This window comes from Chiloscyllium punctatum, chromosome 11, assembly GCF_047496795.1.
Source record: "Chiloscyllium punctatum isolate Juve2018m chromosome 11, sChiPun1.3, whole genome shotgun sequence".
Lineage (NCBI taxonomy): Eukaryota > Metazoa > Chordata > Chondrichthyes > Orectolobiformes > Hemiscylliidae > Chiloscyllium > Chiloscyllium punctatum.
The window spans coordinates 108,160,659-108,180,149 of NC_092749.1; the positions used below are offsets into that span (position 1 = coordinate 108,160,659).

At 41.1% G+C, this 19,491-nt stretch overlaps 1 protein-coding gene across 2 annotated transcripts in view; it reads left to right on the forward strand.

Annotated features, from left to right (window-relative positions):
- The window catches only part of snap25a (synaptosome associated protein 25a), a 134,928-nt gene that overhangs the window by 95,822 nt on the left and 19,615 nt on the right, over positions 1-19,491 (forward strand). For both annotated transcript variants that reach the window (XM_072581504.1, XM_072581503.1), the window contains exon 4: positions 9,532-9,580. In XM_072581504.1, the coding sequence (XP_072437605.1) occupies positions 9,532-9,580 (49 nt within the window). The remainder of the gene's footprint in view (positions 1-9,531; positions 9,581-19,491) is intronic.

Genomic DNA, 19,491 nt, shown 5'->3' on the forward strand with positions numbered 1-19,491 from the left:
ATGTATTTTGTGGGGGTTTGGTCTGGTCCATAACAGAATGTATCTTAAAATGATGTGAGTTATGTAGCATTAAAAGAGGGAATAAAGGAAAACATCTGGGTGAAACTTAAATGTTGAATTATTGAAGGGGTGAATGGGATGCTTTTACGTATGAAGTGAGTGTTCATCTCACCTGTGAAAGTACATTTTTAGCCTTTTTTTACAATATTGGTATTTCATAAGTGATAATGATGCCTTCGTGAGAGGTCAGGGGACACCAGGACTATTCCAGCACTCAGGGCTTTAAGTACTATTAATGAAAACAGAAAATCAAACCTGTTTTCAAAGCAGAAAATCATATTGAGAAAGGACATTGGGACTTGCTAATTTAGGAGGGCTATTTTGGTGCAATGGTGTGAACAGACCAAAAAAAGGTGCTAATACGACATAGCTGCTTGAATTTCTGATTTTAGCATGCAATTTTGATCCTAATTGCTGATTACCAAAGTTGAACTCAGCAGGAGATACCAAGATAGGCACTTGCAGATTTAAGATATGTTCAAATTAACCTGCCCAGCTTGGAACAGGTGGGACTTTAACCCAGGACCTCCTGACTCAGAGGCAGGGAGACTATCACAGGAGCCATCCACTTGCTGGTTTAACACTGAACTGGATTTGGAATTGATATCACAATGAGATTGGTGACAATCTTGTCAATTAGTGGAGTAGGCTTGAAGGGCTAAATGACCTGGTCCTAAGTCCAATGCCCTTACCGTAAGTGTTAGCCAACAAAATAAGTGGCAACCTCCTTCATGTGCATTAACAAACAGCTAAAAAGGCAATCAATTCTCAACGATCTCCAGGTCTCCATTCCAAATGCAATCTTCAACTCTTTATTATGATATCATTTTTCATGAACCACCAAACTGCCTTTTCAGAATAAGACCAACCTTGGCTAACATGGAGGCTCTTTAATGACAAAGGTATCTGAGGAAAATTGCCCTCTAAGTTTTTAAATGATAGTCTTAAAATGTGCCATTTGATTCTGTGCAGTCCAAAGGCATGCAGATTAGATGGATTGGCCATGCTAAGTTGCCTGAAGTGTCCAGGCTTGTGCAAACTAGGTGAATTAAACGTGGGAAAATGCAAAGTCTGTGTGGACATGATGGGCCGAATGGCCTGCTTCCACACTGTAGGGATTTTATGATTTTAATCTGTTCAGGAATATTTTCTTATAATGTTTTCTAGCAGTAAACATCAATGCTCCGAAATTCTATTTCGATGAAACATATTAGGCGATGGAAAATATTGTTCATTGCTCCATCAAGTCTGTCATCTGTGCCAAAAAGATGAGATGTATTAATAACATTTAGGTCTTCAATATTCAGTTGCCATTAAGAAAAAGAACTGTTCCAAATCCTGAAGGGTTCCTGTAGATGAAATAAAGAGAAGCAAGTGGTCTTAGAAAGGTCGATAGGCAGTAGTATTCTTTTTCAATGCCAGCATAGTTTTTAACACAACAACAGAAATTGAATTTTATAAATGTGTGTGCAAGCCTGATTTTGTTACGTTTGCATGGGTGTACTTGTTTATTCCCCTGAGCAATCCTATGGGAGAGGTAGCAATGCCCCTAGAGACATTCACAAGAGATTAGTTGGCGTTTTGAATCATCTGATGTGGAAGTGATGAAAAAATAATATTTTCACGGGAGCGCAGGAATTCAATGTAATCACAAAACGTATTTAAGGACATTTAAGGTGTCAGGAACTCATCATTGCAAACCACCATTGAAGCAAATTTGATCAGTTTTGAAGTGATGTAAGTAATTGCTCACAACATTGCAGGATGTGGCGAGGGATAGATATTGGGGAAGACCACTTGTGTAAACTTAGTGAACAGAATGGGTTATTTCTGTGCCTTAATCTTCTGTCATTTCAGTTTGACTTTTAAATGCTGTCACAATCTGCTTCGAGTCAAGTGTCCATTACAGCTTATTGACCATGAAGGAATGGGAGATTATCTGGGGTCTGTATTGAGCAGGGTGTTCAGACAGGGGAGGGCTTGACGGTGATACAATTCTGGAGTAGGAAACCGTCTAACTTGCCTGCACTGGGCCAGAGATTTCCTTGTAGGCCTCACTGGAGCAGATGTAAATATAAACTGAAATGGTCCTGGAACGCCGTTGTGATTATTTCAGCCAGTGGTCATTTTAAAGTGTGCATAGTCTGACTCTACCCTTGGATATCTCAAATTCATATTCAGGATTCAACAACCAGTCTGCTCTTGCCCACATTTCTGCATTTAAAGAGCCAAATGCCAATTATAAATGGGTGTCCTTGTCAGTCAATAACTGCTTGACCCAATGTAATCATAGAGTCATAGAGATGTACAGCACGGAAACAGCTTGGTCCAATTCGTCCATGCCGACCAGATATCGCAACTCAATCTAGTCCCACCTGCCAGCACTTGGCCCATATCCCTCCAAACCCTTCCTATTCATATACCCATCCAAATGCCTTTAAAAGTTGCAATTGTACCAGCCTCCACTACTTCCTCTGGCAGCTCATTCCATACACATACTATCCTCTGTATGAAAAATGTGCCCCTTAGATGTCTTTTATATTTTTCCCCTCTCACCCTAAACCTATGCCCCCGAGTTCTGGACTCCCCGACCCCAGGGAAAAGACTTTGTCTATTTATCCTATCCATGCCCCTCATGATTTTGTAAACCTCTATAAGGTCACCCCTCAGCCTCCGACGCGCCAGGGAAAACAGCCCCAGCCTATTCAACCTCTCCCTAAGCTCAAATCTTTCAACCCTGGCAACATCCTTGTCAGTCTTTTCTGAACCCTTTCAAGTTTCACATCTTTCTGACAGGTGTTCTGCATTTGGATGCATCAGATCATGAGGTGACATTTGGAGATAATTACGTTGGGAATTAGCTGACTTTGAGTTAGATCTGTCCCCTTATAGCTTTATTGTTAGTTGTATGTGGATTGTGGTTAATTTTACAATTACATTGTATGATGATGGAGAGCATTAATTATGGGGCTTTTGTGCCATGGTGGTAGTATCCCTACTTATGAGCAAAGAGGCCCAGCTTCAAGTCCCACCTGCTCCAGAGGCATTGTAATAACACCTCTAAACAAATTACTTAGGAAAAAAAGAGAGCAAGAGTGTTGGGAGGGCTCTTGTGGTGCAGTGGTAGTGTCCCTACCTCTGAGCCAGAGGCCTGGGTCAAAGCCCTACTTGTTCCAGAGGTGTATGATCACATTTCTGAGCAGCTTGATTAGGAAAATATCCAGAAGGTATTGGTTTGGTTGCTACTTAAGCACATGTTGGATTAGTGGTGCTGGAAGAGCACAGCAGTTCAGGCAGCATCCGGATTTCGCTGCTCGTTGGATGCTGCCTGAACTGCTGTGCTCTTCCAGCACCACTAATCCAGTATTTGCTTTTCAGCATCTGCAGTCATTGTTTTTACTTAAGCACATATGAAGAGACACTTAGTGACATACGATGATGGTAGTTGAAATGGAGAATGTAATGTTTCTCTTTGTAAATAAATTTAAAGAGAGTAAAGATTGGCACTAGTTTCACCCTTCACCAATTGGTAATCAGGATAATATCAACGATACTTCAAATAGTCAAAGCTAGAGCTGGGATTTAAACTTTTGTGTTGGAAATTTATTTGTAACTTAGCCTTTTAATTCTTGTTCACTGAAATGCACACTCAGACCTCATGATAATACAATCCTTGGGGTCCATATTGTGACACTCCACAGAGGTGAGATCATGTTATTCCATAAGCAGTAATCTGCATGCTACTATTGGACCACAATGAAATTGACATAGAGGAAATAAGATCAGAGAGTTGGATGTGTGGCTCAAAGATTGGCATGGAAGAGATGGGTTTTGATTCATGGGACACTGGCACCAATAGTGAGGGAGTATGGAACTGTACCATCTGTATCGCCCTAGGACCGGTGTACTGGAAAACTGTGTAACAAAGGTTAGACCATGGACTTTTAGCAAAGTAGTAGGTAAGAGTACAGTGGAAGGTTCAAGTGAGGGATGATTTGTTAAGTTTAGAAGAAAGGCCTTAGTGCATTGTAGTGATGCAGGCAAAGATAACCAGAGTACAACAGGAAGGAGGTACTTGTGGCCCAGTAGTAATATCCCTACCTTTGGGCCATGTGTTCAAGTCCCACCAGCACCAGAGGCATACAATAACATCTCTGAGCAGGCGAATTAGAAAATATCTACAACGGTACAGAGTATAGAAACATGAATGCAACAGCAAATAAGGTCAGAGTAGGGAGCATTTGGGAAAAGATAAAATTAGAGTCTTTTTTAATATCTGAATGCACTTGTAACAATGGAGATGACTTGATAGTACAAATAGTTATATAGGAGACCCAGTGGTTAGCACTGCTGCCTCACAGCGCCAGGGACCTGGGTTTGATTCCTGCCTCGGGCGATTGTCTGTGTGGAGTTTGCACATTCTCTCCGTGTCTGCGTGGGTTTCCTCCGGGTGCTCCTCCCACAGTCCAAAGATGTGCAGGTTAGGTGAATTGGCCATGCTAAATTGCCCATAGTGTTCTGGGATGTGTAGGTTAGGTGCACTAATCCGAGGAAATGTAAAGTAATATGGTAGGGGAATGGGTCTGGGGTGGATACTCTTCGGAGGGTCGGTGTGGACTTGTTGAGCCAAATGGCGATTCTATGATTCTAAGTGTGATAAGATAACCATGAAAGAGACATGATTGCAAGGTGATTAAGAAAATATCTAGAAGGCATTGGTTTGGTTGCTACTTAAGCACATATAAAGAGCTGCTTGTCTCTTTATATGTTGGGATCTAAATATCCAAAGGTATTTTACACTTTGGAAGGACACAAAGAGCTGAAATGGAGGGGTGGGTCACTCTGTTAATAAAGGATGAATCAGTTCAGTCATAAGAAATGGCTTTGGATTGGAGGAACATGTATAGAACCAGTTTGGATGCAGATAAGAAACAGCAAATGAAATAATGATGGAAGCGGTTTATAGCAGCCCCCCTGCCCCACTCATGAGAGGCATAGATAGAGTGAATGCCACTCAGTTTTTTTCCCAGGATTGGAGAATTGAGGACTAGAGGGCATCTGTTTGAGGTAAGGGGGAAAGAATAAAAGGGAACCTGAGGAGCAACATTTTCACACAGAGGGTGGTACGCATGGAATGAGCTGCCAGCAGCAGTGGGTACATTAATAACAGTTGAAAGGCATTTGAACAAATACGTGGATAGGAAAGGTTTAGAAGGAAATGGGCCAAGTGCAGGGTCATGGGGTTAGTGTGGACGGACATTTTGATCAGCATGTACCAGTTTGAGCTAAAGGGGCTGTCTCTGCTGTTGGACTCTAGACTTAATGCCACTATGATTATTCAAATTGGCAAAACTAGTCTGCAGGATGAGTTCACAGACTATATTTGGGATAGTTTCTTAGAACAACACATTCTAAAACCAATCAGAAATGGAGTATTATAGACCTGGTTATGTGTAATGAGACAGGATTAAGTAATGATCTCGTAGTAAATGGTACACTTGGTAAGAGTGATCACAACATGTAAGAATTCACATTCTCTTTGAGGGTGAGACATTTGGATCTGTCTGCTTGAACTTAATAAAAGCAATTACAGAAGTATGAAGACAAAGTTGACTAAAGTAGTAAGAGAAAATAGTGAAAATGTAAGACAATGCAGAAACAATGTAGACATTTGAGGAGATCGTAAGTAACTCTTAATAAAGATGTATTCCACCGAAAAAGTTAGCTGCTTTGGAAAGGATTAATGGGTAATGAAGGAATGTAAGGAAATGGATAGAAAAGACATACATTGCTGCAAAACATATTAGTACCAGCTCAGGAGATTGTGAAAATGTTAAAAACTAGCAAAGCATAGGAGCAAGAAATGTAAAATTAGACAGTAAAAGCTTCTGTAAGTTTAAGAAAATGGAAAGAGTAACTAAAGTAAGTGTTCATTCCTCAGAAATGTGAAGACGAGACTGTGGAATTAATTGTGGGAAACAAGGAAATGGCAAAGAATGTGAACAAGTATTTTGTATCTGTCATCATACTAGAAGACACCAAAACATTTCAAGAATAATAGAATTCAGGGCACAAAAGGGAAGGAAGAATGTGCAACAATCTAGATCACTAGAGAAACAGTACTAATGAAGCTAAGACTGGCAGCTCCCCAGAACCCGGTGCCCTTCATCCTAAACTTTTTAAAACAAAGTTTGCAGGGAGTGTATGCTTTGATCGGAATCTTTCAACATTCCCAGGATTTTCTAACAGCCTTGGCAGATTCAAAAACCTCAAATGGTAATTGTCAAGAATGGAGGGAGACAGTGCAAGAAATTATAGGCCTGTTCGCCTAACATCCGTTGTTGGGAGAATGCTGGATCTCATTATTAAGGAAGAAGTAGCAGGACAATTAGAAAATCATAATACAATCAGGCAGTGACAACATGGTTTGTGAAAGGGAAGTCATGCTTATTAAGTTTCTTGAGATCCGACAGAGTGAACAAAGGGAAAGCAGCAGATACATTTTCAAAAGGCATTTCACATGGTACCAAATAAAATGTTACTGACTTCATGATGTTGAGGACGTTATTATAACATGGTTAGAGGATTGGCTAACAAACAGGAAATACAGAGTCAGGATAAATGGGTCATCCTTGTGTTTCAAACTAACTAGTGGAGTGCTGCAGGGATCAGTACTGGAGAACTGATCCCAGCATTGATTAATGTTTTTAATTATTGATTTGAATAAAAAGAGAAACAATACTGTAGCCAAATTTGCAGGTGATGCAGGAACAGGTAGGAAAGCAAGTTTTGAGGAAGTCATGAAGATTCTTTCAAGGGAGATGGGTAGTTTAAATGAGTTGGCAAAAAAGGAGTAGATGCAGAATAATGGGCGAAAATGTTATCTTGTCCATTTTGGCCAGAACAATAGAAAATTAAATGAAGGGTGACTGTAGAATGCTGCAGTATAGAGGGATCTGGGTGTCTGTACATGAATCACAAAAGAACAGCATGCAGTTTCAGAAAGTAACGAGGACACTAAATGGAATGCTAGTCTTTATTGCAAGGGGGACAGTGTTTAAAAAGTGGGAGGTCTTGCTGCAACTGTTCAAGCAATTAATGAGACTGCAGCCTGAGTAAAGTGTACAGGCTTAGACTCTTAACTTAAAAAGAGATGTACTTACTTTAGAAATTATTCAGTGCAATTTCATTGGCTTATTCTTTAGATGAAAGGATTGTCTTATGAAGAAAGATTGAGCAGGTTTGGCCTATACCCATTGGAGTTTAGGAGGTACAGATGTGATCTTATTGAAGTGTACTAAACCCTCAGAGGGGGCTTAACAGGGTGGGTGCCATGAGGATGTTTCCTTTTCGATTCTCCTGCTCCCTGGATGCAGCCTGACCTGCAGTGCTTTTTCCAGCGCCACACTTTTCAACTCTGATCTCTGTGGGGATGCAGTTTCAAAGTATCTGTCATTTAAGTTAAAAATCATACAACACCAGGTTATAGTCCAACAGGTTTATTTGGAATCACGAGCTTTTGGTGCTTCCAAATAAACCTGTTGGACTATAACCTGGTGTTGTGTGATTTGTATGACAGGACGGCGCAACATTGACAGCCGAAGGGCCTGTACGACGTTGTTATGTTCTATGTTCTATGTTCTATGTTGTACACCCCAGTCCAACACTGGCAGCTCCAAATCAGGTCTGTCATTTAAATTGGAGATCAGGACACTTTCCAATGGTCTACTCCTGTATCTATTTCTTAAAGCCAGATGATCATAGTTGGAACCTGGAACATCAGAGCCTGGACTAATACTGTGTGCACAGTTCTCAGGCTTCAAAACACAGGTATAAAGCAGTGTTGTGTAAAATCAACCATTTAATTATTTGGTTGCTTTGATTTTTGCAAATGGCTGTGTTTTAATGCGAGACTTGTGGCCAGATTTGCAAAATTAAATCTTTGGGATACAGGATGTCCCTCAGTTATACTGATCGATGCTGGGTCGACTACTTTTCAGCTATTATATAAATGACTTGGATGTGAGCATAAGAGGTATAATGAGTAAGTTTACAGATGACACCAAAATTGAAGGTGTAGCGGACAGCGAAGAAGGTTACCTCAGATTACAACAGGATCTTGATCAGATGGGCCAATGGGCTGAGAAGTGGCAGATGGAGTTTAATTTAGATAAATACAAGTTGCTGCATTTTGGGAAAGCAAATCTTAGCAGGACTTATACACTTAATGGTAAGGCCCTAGGGAGTGTTGCTGAACAAAGAGACCTTGGAGTGCAGTTTCATATCTCCTTGAAATTGGAGTCACAGGTAGATAGGATAGTGAAGAAGGCGTTTGGTATGCTTTCCTTTATTGGTCAGAGTATTGAGTACAGGAGTTGGGAGGTCATGCTGCAGCAGTGCGGGACATTGGTTTGGCCACTGTTGGAATATTGCGTGCAATTCTGGTCTCCTTCCTATTGGAAGGATGATGTGAAACTTGAAAGGGTTCAGAAAAGATTGACAGGGATGTTGCCAGGGTTGGAGGATTTGAGCTACAGGGAGAGGCTGAACAGGCTGGGGCTGTTTTCCCTGGAGCATGGGAGGCTGAGGGGTGACCTTATAGAGGTTTACAAAATTATGAGGGGCATGGATAGGATAAATAGACAAAGTCCTTTCCCTGAAGTGGGGGAGCCCACAATGAGAGGGCATAGGTTTAGGGTGAGAGGGGAAAGACATAAAAGAGACCTAAGGGGCAACTTTTTCATGCAGAGGGTGGTACGTGTACGGAATGAGCTGCCAGAGGAAGTGGCTGAGCCTACTACAATTGCAACATTTAAAAGGTGTCTGGATGGGTATATGAATAGGAAGGGTTTGGAGGGATATGGGCTGGGTGCTGGCAGGTGGGACTAGATTGGGTTGGGATATTTGGTCAGCATGGACGGGTTGGACCGAAGGATCTGTTTCCATGCTGTACATCTCTATGAGTCTCTAACTATGATGTGGATTGTGTTGCAGTGTAATAGCCTTGTATATGACCAATGTCATATTATAAGTATAGATCAGTGCTGCACTCCAAGAGCATAAATTGCTTAGCTTTTCTTCGGCTTATCTTTCAAAATCAAATCCATCTTATAATCCATAAGATTGATTCTCGTGGAGGTTTTTATAATAGATATGAGCAGAAATTGTTGCTTAGTCATTTCTTCATACTGTGTAAGTTTGATAAAACAATTACGAAGTCATAATCAGAGCAACTTCTCCACAAATCTCTTTCAGCCTCCACAAGACAATTTCCTGTTGTTAAATAACAAAGCAGTGAGATTAAATACCAAATAACATCATTAATTTCAGTGCTTACATCAGACTCTGGTTTTAACCTTTTAGTTCTTCTGAACCTTTAGAATTCTGAAACTTTTTTGTTAACTTGCTGATTTTCTTTTTCGTTCTTCCCTTTTCCTCCACCCCTGTTCCAACTATTTAAAAATAAAACAGAGCAAGGATGCTGGCATCAGAACTTTGGTCATGCTGGATGAACAAGGAGGTATGGTTTTAAACATTTCAATGTGTAAATGTGTGTTGTTATGAAATGGGCAATTTGAAATGTTTTGTTTTGAACTCTATTGAAATTAGTAAAGCACACTTTTTCTCACCACGATGAGCTACTTGAGAGTGTACTACAGGGTACTACAGATGTTTTGAAAAGTGTGGCGCTGGATAAGCACAGCAGGTCAGGCAGCATCTGAGGAGCAGGAATGTCGACGTTTCAGGCATAAGCCTTTCATCAGGCTTATCACGTCGACTCTCCTGCTCCTCGGATCCTGCCTGACCTGCTGTGGTTTTCCAGTGCCATACTTTTCAAACTCTGATCTCCAGCACCTGCAGTCCTCACTTTCTCCTACTGCAGATGTTTGTGAGATGGAGCAGTTTAAAAAAAACGATGTAATATGGTATAAATGTAATTGTCCGTTATACATGATCACAGAGTTAGTACCTGAAAGGATTAATTGACATCACAAGATAATTTTAGGGTTGGCATAGTAGCTCAGTGGTTAGCACTGCTGCCTCACAGTGCCAGGGACACAGGTTCAATTCTAGCCTTGGACAACTGGCTTTATGCAGTTTGCACATTCTCCCTGTGTCTGTGAGGGTTTTCTCCAGGTGCTCCAGTTTCCTCCCACAGTCCAAAGATGTGCAGGTTAGCTGGGTTGCCCCTGTTAAGTTGCCCATTGTGTCCATGAATGTGTAGGTTAGCCATGGGAAATGCAGGGTTACAGGGATAGAGTAGGGGGGTGAGTCTGGGTGGGGTGCTTTTTGGAGAGTTGTTGTCGACTTGATGGGCCTGTTCCACTCTGTAGGGGTGCTATGAAATAATTTCCATTCATCTGTATGTTAGGGGGTCCTCCTGGGAGGAGCTAACCAGCTGTCTGTGTACTCATCAGAATGTGCTCAAATAATTGTTGTTAGTCATAGAGTCATAGAGATGTAAAGTATGGAAACAGACCCTTCAGTGCAACCCATCCTTGCGGACCAGATATCCCAACCCAATCTAGTCCCACCTGCCAGCACCTGGCCCATATCCCTCCAAACCCTTCCTATTCATATACCCATCCAAATGCCTTTTAAATGTTGCAATTGTATCAGCCTCCACCACTCATTCCATACACATACCACCTTCTGCGTGAAAAAGTTGCCCCTTAGGTGTCTTTTGTATCTTTCCCCTCTCACCCTGAACCTATGCCCTCTAGTTCTGGACTCCCTAACCTCAGGGAAAAGACTTTATTTATCCTTCCCATGTCCCCCATAATTTTGTAAACCTCTATAAGGTCACCCCTCAGCTTCCGACACTCCAGGGAAAACAGCCCCAGCCTGTTCCACCTCTCCTTGTAGCTCAAATCCTCCAACCCTGGCAACATCCTTGTAAATCTTTTCTGAACCCTTTCAAGTTTCACAACATCTTTCCAATAGGAAGGAGACCAGAATTGCATGCAATATTCCAACAGTGGCCGAACCAATATCCTGTACAGCCGCAACATGACCTCCCAACACCTGTACTCAATACCCTAACCAATAAAGGAAAGCATGCCAAACACCTTCTTCACTATCCTATCTACCTGTGACTCCACTTTCAAGGAGCTATGAACCTGCACTCCAAGGTCTCTTTGTTCAGCAACACTCCCTAGGACCTTACCATTAAGTGTATAAGTCCTGTTATGATTTGCTTTTCCAAAATGCAGCACCTCGCATTTATCTAAATTAAACTCCATCTGCCACTTCTCAGCCCATTGGCCCAACTGATGTAATCTGAGGTAATCTTCTTTGCTGTCCACTACACCTCCAATTTTGGTGTCATCTGCAAACTTACTAACTATACCTCTTATGCTCACATCCAAATAATTTATATAAATGATGAAAAGTAGAGGACCCAGCACCGATCCTTGTGGCACTCCACTGGTCACAAGCCTCCAATCTGAAAATCGACCCTCCACCACCACCCTCTGTCTTCTACTTTAAGCCAGTTCTGTACAGTGTAAACAGTTAAAGTCATAATGTGAATTTTAGTTGAGACTGATGTCTTGGAAGAGGTCATAACGTATCTTAGAAAGAAAGTAATTAGTTATTAAATAATATGTAATAAACATACTAAGACTGAACCTGGTTTTACTTAAGATTTCAAGTGGGCATCCCACCCCAACTGTCTTGACTAATTCCATCAAGAATGATTGATGACAATGAATTTACCCAAGATGTCCCAAATGGTTCCAGCAGACGTAAAACATATATCAGAAAACATACTCCTTTGAATTCTAAACTGTACACAAGAGGACCCGATTTTAACTCTGCATTTTGTTTGAGTTAAAATCAGGCCCTGTCTATAGATATTACAATGGGTGTTCTGTCTATTGCTATTGTTAGGCTGCATTTCCAACTTTATTGACACCAAGGGGGATTCTGAAATAGCTTTGGCAGACAACCTGCAGAAATGTGTCGTTTTAATATTGGCAGAACTTCAACCCCCAACTCTCAGAATATATAGAATAAGGGGTGAGTGCCACATTTTTCAGGATATTTCTAAAGGAACCTTAAGAATCCACAGCCAAAAAGACATCAGAGGTGAAAGCCAACACTTTTGATCAGTCAGCTCATTCTCAGGAAATGCCACAAACTATTGGAGCCCAGACAATATGAAATTTACTGAGGTTTGAGAGTCTACATCCTGTAGGTTCACTAACATGAGAGACTACAAATATATTCAGAAACTGACATGAATTGGGTTCTGATTAACACAGTGCAGTTTGTGGAGTAGACAGCATAGGTGTGTTCAAAATTATGTAAAGGTAGGGGAGGAGAGAGAGAGAGAAGTAGAAGTAAAAACAGGGAATGCTGGAAACAGTCGGTAGATAAGGCAGTATGTGGAGACACAGAAAGAGAGAGACAGAGAGAGAGAAGCAGGGCTAATGTTTCAGGTCTGTGACATTTCATCAGAATAAATTGTCTGACTTGTGTGTTTCCAGTATTTTCCCATTTATTTCAGATTTCCAGAATTCACTGTACTTTCCTTTTGTAGATAGAAGCAGGACACTTTTAGCAGCAGAGGCGTATCGTAGGATGGGTCATCAACCCAAGAACAAAGGAGCTAGGTTAACTTTAACAGACATCTGTGGGTTTAGAAAAGCAATGATTACTTACCTGTTCAGATCCTCACCCATTTATATCACTTTGGATTTTAACTTGCATCTTTCCACAATTCTGGGGGGGGGGAGAGGTTTATTGGCAGAGGTAGGGGAAAAGTGAAAGGTGGTCAAACAAAGATTTATTTAAAATGATCCATGAGATCCGATTGCGCTTTAAGTCGGGAAATCAAATCGTCTTTCCTGCTTAAAGCTAGAAGTCATGATGTCTATCTCAACTCTCCCTGCTCTCTAGTAAGTTAACTTCTGCATTGACTGCATTGTTCACTTCCTATAACCTTGGTTTGATGCTTGCATCTGTAACAGCACTCATGAGGCTCAACATCGTCCAGGGCAAAGCAGCTTACTTCATCTGCATCTCAACCACCACTTTGAGAATTCACTTGCTTTTCCTTCCATCCACAGGTTGGCAGCAGTGTGTAATTTACGCAGCACATTACCAAGGCTCCTTCTATAGCATCTTTCAAACTCATGACCTTGACTGCCGAGAAGGGCAAGCGCGGCAGATTCTTGGGACCAAAATTCCCCGCAACTATGCTCCATCCTGATTACAAAGCTTCTCTGGATCAAATTCCCTCCCAGACAGCATTGTGGGTACACCTGAAAACCCTCATGGACCACAATGGTTCAAGATGCCAGCTCACCAGCACCTTTTCAAGAGCAATAAAGGATGTGCAAAAAGTGCCAGTGATACCACATACCATGAAAATATTTGGAAAAGAAATTCCTATCCCATGTTCATTGCCACTGACTCAACCTCCCCATCTCTCATGGCCTCTTCACTCTGCATCTAATGATCATGGATGATTCCATCAGCGACCATTTGCTTGTATCTCCCATACCACGCACCCTACCCTCTTTCAATATCACTTCCTTCTGCATTTCTCCCTGAGCTACAGATTGAAAACCTACCTCTTTCATGATTGTGCATTGTCCCCCAGTCCCCTTGCAAAATGGCACAAAATTACATCCAAACATTCAAGCTTTAAAAGTTATTTCTGGACTTTCATAGGCTTTTTCAAAACGGTGCTTTCCCTCCCTGTGCTGTCCCTTCTGGTTTTGGGGATGTGGTATAAAAGTTCTGAGAGGGGTGAAGATAAGGCAAGTGTGAGTTATCTCTGGGGTCAGTTTAATAGTTATTCAGGAGGTAAGCTAGGTAATGAGTAGTCTAAAAAAATTCCTCGGTAACTATTTCACCGACTTTAGTTTGAACATTCAAAGTCTCCAAATTAAATGGAGACTTTCAGAGGTTCCCAGCATAGGAGAATTTTCCAGCAGAATCTTCAATTTCCCTCTTTGGTGTATTCAACAATGGGAATACTGCAGGATATCCATGCAGCACTTCTATCTACACTGGCTTAATGATACCTGCCCAGTGGAAACTCTGGTCCATTACAAGTTATAAAATAAACATTATTGTAGAGCAACTGGTTACAGGGTGTCCCTATACCCTCAGCAACTCAGCTCCTCAAAACTAAAGTCTCTTAAAGGTAAAAATATACATAGAACATATAGCAACTTAGACATAGAATCCCTACAATGTGGAAGCAGGTCATTCAATGCATCAAGTCCACACCAACCATCTGAAGAGCATTCCACCCAGATCTCACCCCCACATTCTATCCCAGGAACCCTTCATTTCCCATGGTTGATCCATCTAGCCTGCACATCCCTGGATTCTATGGGCAATAAGATGTGCATCTTTGGACTGTGGGAGGAATCCAGTGCAGACACGGAGAATGTGCAAACTCTACACAGCCACTCGCCCAAGGGTGGAATCAAATCCAGGTCCCTGGTGCTATGAAGCAGCAATGCTAACCACTGAGCCACCATGCTGCCCCCATGAGGATAAGCATAATTTCACTCACTGTGGAAATCAAATGATGCTGGCCAAAAATTGCATGACAAATGGGTTGCTGATGTTTCAATGGAGTAGGTGTCCCATTTCAGTGATCAGGGAATACAAAATGCCACTGACCTCCAGCGCTTCCCTTTGTGAAGTTGTTTGCTGGGAAATCATGGAGGACCATCTCCTTGTTCTCCCTCTTCTTTGCTTTGCTCCCCTTCATGTCTTCTGCTTTCTTCTCCTGCAAATGTACTGGGGCATAAACAAACTGATAACTGTCTGTGATGGCATGTGGTCTCCCACTGGATGCCATGTAGATGGTGAGGGTGAAGGAGTGGGACTCACCAACATTTAAATGGAAAGAGTACCAATTATAAAAGCAAATCTAGTCAGGCACCTCCAACAATGACACCAAATGTCAAGTGCGTCTATGAAGCTATAACACGTCATCACTCAGCAATGCAAATAGGATTCTAAGCCAAGTGGTGTCATTGACACCCAGTGAGCAAGCCATGTGGCAGTAAGGCAAAATATACCAACTCGATTGTAATGCTGTGTGCAAGCTTGGAACAATTTAAGGCAGAAACTCTGATCTACAGCCGTTGAACATTTTGTTGAAACTCCATTTGACATGAACCTAACTCAAAGAAGATGTGAAAATCTCAAAACGTACATCAAGTGTTCTTCAAAGTGCTGAAGGCCGAGTTAATTTTTAAAAACAAATTAATTGTATATTACATTTGAGCTGCACTTTACTCATATTTCAAAACTGGTAAAACTGGAAAACTTATTTTCCATTGAAATTTACATTTCAGTAAAAATGGTCCAATTGACAGAGAAACAGAGAGAGAAAGAGTAGGAAAGAAAGGAATTGAGTATTTATTGATCACTTTGCATGTCCTCAAGACACCACACAGTGATTCGCAGGCAATTAAATTAATCCTGAAGTGTAGCAAGAACACAAGCCAACTGCTGCCTATGGCTGGCTGTACTAGTCTGAAAACAATCTCATTTTGGAATTTGGATTTTGGAAGCGAAGCAGACTCAGTTCTGGTTGGCACTTGGATGGGAGACTGCCTGGGAAGGAAGATATTATGGAAAAAAAGGCACCAGTGGCACATTTGTTTGTGTCCCTACCTCTGTTCTAGATGGTCTGGGCTCAAGTCTCACCTGCTCCAGAGATGTGTCATTACGTGCCTAAAGAGATTCATTTTCAACAAAACCAGTAGCAAAATAGAATCATGAAATGTTGGAAACCCAGGTAGTAACAGAAAGAGAGAAATACAGTTAAATCTTAAAATGTAAGACATAGGAGCAATAGTAGGCTATTTGAACCTCTAGCTTGCTCTGCCATTCAATAACCTTAAGACCATAAAAAAAGACCAAGCGTAGGCCATTCGGTCCCTTGAGCCTCCTCTGTCATTCAGTAGGATCATGGCTGATCCAACATTCCTCACGTCTACTTACCTCTCTTTCTCCATAACCCTTGATTCTCCTACTAATCAAAAATCTATTTATCTCAGCCTTAAATATACTCAAGGACTCAGCCCCCACAGCTGTCTGTGTCAAGGAATTCCAAAAACTCACAACCTTCTGAGAGAAGAAATTCCTTCTCACCTGATCTGATTGTAGTCTTAACTTAGAGCACAGAACATTACAGTGCAGTACAGGCCCTTCGGCCCTCGATGTTGTGCTGACGTGTGGAACCAATCTGAAACCCATCTATCCTACACTATTTCATTCTTGTCCATATGCCTATCCAATGACTATTTACATGCCCTTAAAGTTGGTGAGTCTACTACTGTTGCAGGGCATTCCATGCCCTTACTACTCTCTGCTTAAAGAAGCTACCTCTGACATCTGTCCTACATCTATCACCCCTCAATTTAAAGCTATGTCCCCTCATGCTAGCCATCACCATCTGAGGGAAAAGGCTCTCCCTGCCCACCCTATCCAACCCTCTGATTATCTTGTATGTCTCTATTAAGTCACCACTTAACCTTCTTCTTTCTAACAAAAACAGACTCAAATCCCTCAGCCTCTCCTCATAAGACCTTCCCTCCATTCCAGGCAACATCCTGGTAAATCTCCTCTGCACCCTTTACAATGTTTCCACATCCTTCCTATAATGCGGCCATCAGAACTGTACTCAATATTCCAAGTGCGGCCACACCAGAGTTTTGTACAGTTGCAACATAACCTCATGGCTCCGAAACTCAATCCCTCCACCTCTCTACTTCACTTTCCTAACAACATAACCTGTGACTCCCTTGAGGAGCAAAAGTTTGCCTGACCATTGAACATTCATTTAAGGAATTGAAGAGACCAGGAAATTAAAGGGAAGAAAGGAAAAAAGAAAAAGAAAGTGGTAATGTAGTAAACTGAAGAGATTAAATGACAAAAAGTGGGTGGTATTGGGATGGATGAAGGACAAAACATAAGTACAGTTGCTGTTTACAATGAGTTTATGTGTTTACTCAAAGTGTCATGATTTAAATGTCTTGCGTGTTCAGCAGGAATGATATCTGCAAAATTAATTGCCACTCGTAACAGAAACACAGTTAAGTAAACCTTAAACCTGGATCACATTAAATTCTATATCTTGGTCACAAATTCAGTCATGATTTTTTTTTGAGCCAAATAAGTAAAACTTGTGCATTGCAATCCTGAAATTATTTCTATAATGACCGCAAAAATTATTAAGTGCAAAATTCGTCATAGTCCACTTGGCTAATAGGCATGTCTCTCCATCACAGAGAGACAGTTAGTTATACATAGGTTGAGAGGCACGACTCCCCAAGCGTGGGATAAAAATAATTAACTCCACATGTTCGGGTGCAGCTGGCACTATTGTGCATTGCGTGATAAAAATGGAACTTGTTCAAAAACCTTTGATGGCATTTTGATTCTGGTAGAGGTAGTATGCATTTATATTTACTGGAAATTCAATTTACAGCTTTTGGAAAATAATCTGATAAAATGAGGTAAGTATGCATTCAGTTTGAAATATGTTTGGATACTACACATAACATTGTGTTCTTTAGACGAATTCTACAAGAATAATAGATTTTGAGGAAGGATTATGTAGGAAGATTTAATCTTGTTCCCATCCAACTATCCCATTTTACCCTCTCTGATTTGAATGCAAGGGATGCTGCTGGATTTAAAGTACTCAGGATTAGTGATTATAATCTTCTTATTCTGCACATTACTCACACTGGCTGTTACGACTTTTAAATACATGTTTCAGGTCATTGTCTCAGCAGTTGCAACTCATTAAGGTGCAGACCCAAGACAAGCTCTGGCTGGTCAACCAATATAGCCAATGGGCCATCCAGCAATCTTGTGGATGACTGGTTAGCTCAGTTGGGTGGATGGCTGGTTTGCCACACAGCGTGCTACAAAAGTGTGGGTTCAATTCCTGCACTGGCTGAGGTTACCTTGAAGGACTCTCCTTGCTGTGCCCCTCGTGTTAACCCACCACCAGACATCCCTCCCTAACTAGGACTATGGTGACTTTACCTCTACTCCCTTGCGCTTCAATGAACTGTCAATGCTTAACACTGACAGAAAGAGGCACTTTTGAAAATTCTTCTCAACTCTGCGTGGGCTTTGGTTTGAATGGTTTATGATCACAGTGGCTGCAGGGCCTTTTGCCTATTTGCTTCTCTGTTCACCTTTCACAATTGTACTATTGTGAAGTACTTTTTTGAGAGCCGTGATGAAAAATATCAAACTGAAGCAGTATATTGTTCCTTTGGATCTCTGAGATGGTTGGTCTTGTCTTGGGACTTGTGTGACTTTTCAGTAAAGTTTCCATACCTACTGTCATAGGTTTCAACTGCAAGATGCCACTGAGTGATTCTGGAGACACCAGCTTGTTTCCCTGAATTAGTTGACTTTGTAGAATGTGATTTTTATTACTGTAAAATTAAAAAGGATTCTTTGTCATTGCAGCACAGTTTTTGTTTTTATCTAACAGACTCTGTATTTTAGATGTTAGCAAAATTCAATTCCAGGTGCGTATTTACACAGCGACTGGGAGACAATTAAATTTAATTTCATTGTATTTATTTTGAGAAATTACTTTCCTTTATATAAGTAAACTTGGGATGTCCCTCAGTGCTTAATAACCAATACGACCACACGATCACACAGATTAAGAGAGGGAGGAAGGCATTTGAAACATTGAGCTTGCTCCATCATTCAGTAAAAGCATGGCTAATCTGATTGTAACCTTAATTCCACTTTCTTGCCCGTCCCCGAAACTACTTGATTCCATTGTCAATCTAAAATTATTCTACACAAACAGAAATTCCTGTCAAAGCTCAGAAGGTCTGACAACATCCATGGAGTGAAATCAGAGTTAACATTTTGGGTCCAGTGATCCTTCCCCAGAACTCTGACTTCTCTGCACAGATGCTGCCAGACCTGCCGAGCTTTTCCAGCAATTTCTACTTTTCTTTCTGATTGCCAACATCCACAGTTCTTTGGCTTTTAAAGCTCTGTCTACCTTCGCCTTGAATGATCTTCCTTCATTGATCTCTGTGCAAGAGAGTGCCAAACACTAATAGCCCTCTGAGACAAGAAATTCCTCCTCATCTCCATTTTAGATTGAAGACCTCAGATGTAGAAACTATGTCTCTCAGTTCTAGACTTCCTCACAAGATGAAACATTCAGCATCGACCTTATCAAATCCTTTCAGAACCTATTATGTTTCAATAAAATCACCTAACATTATTCTATATCCTAATATGTTTAGGGCTAATCTACTCAACTTTTTCTCATAAGTTTATTAAAACATTTAAAATGTAATAACTGTTGTAATATCACAACAACTAATTTGCACACAGTATGGTCCCATGAGTAATCTGCTAATCAGGTTGTATTGGTTTTTCAGAGAAATATTGGCCCAG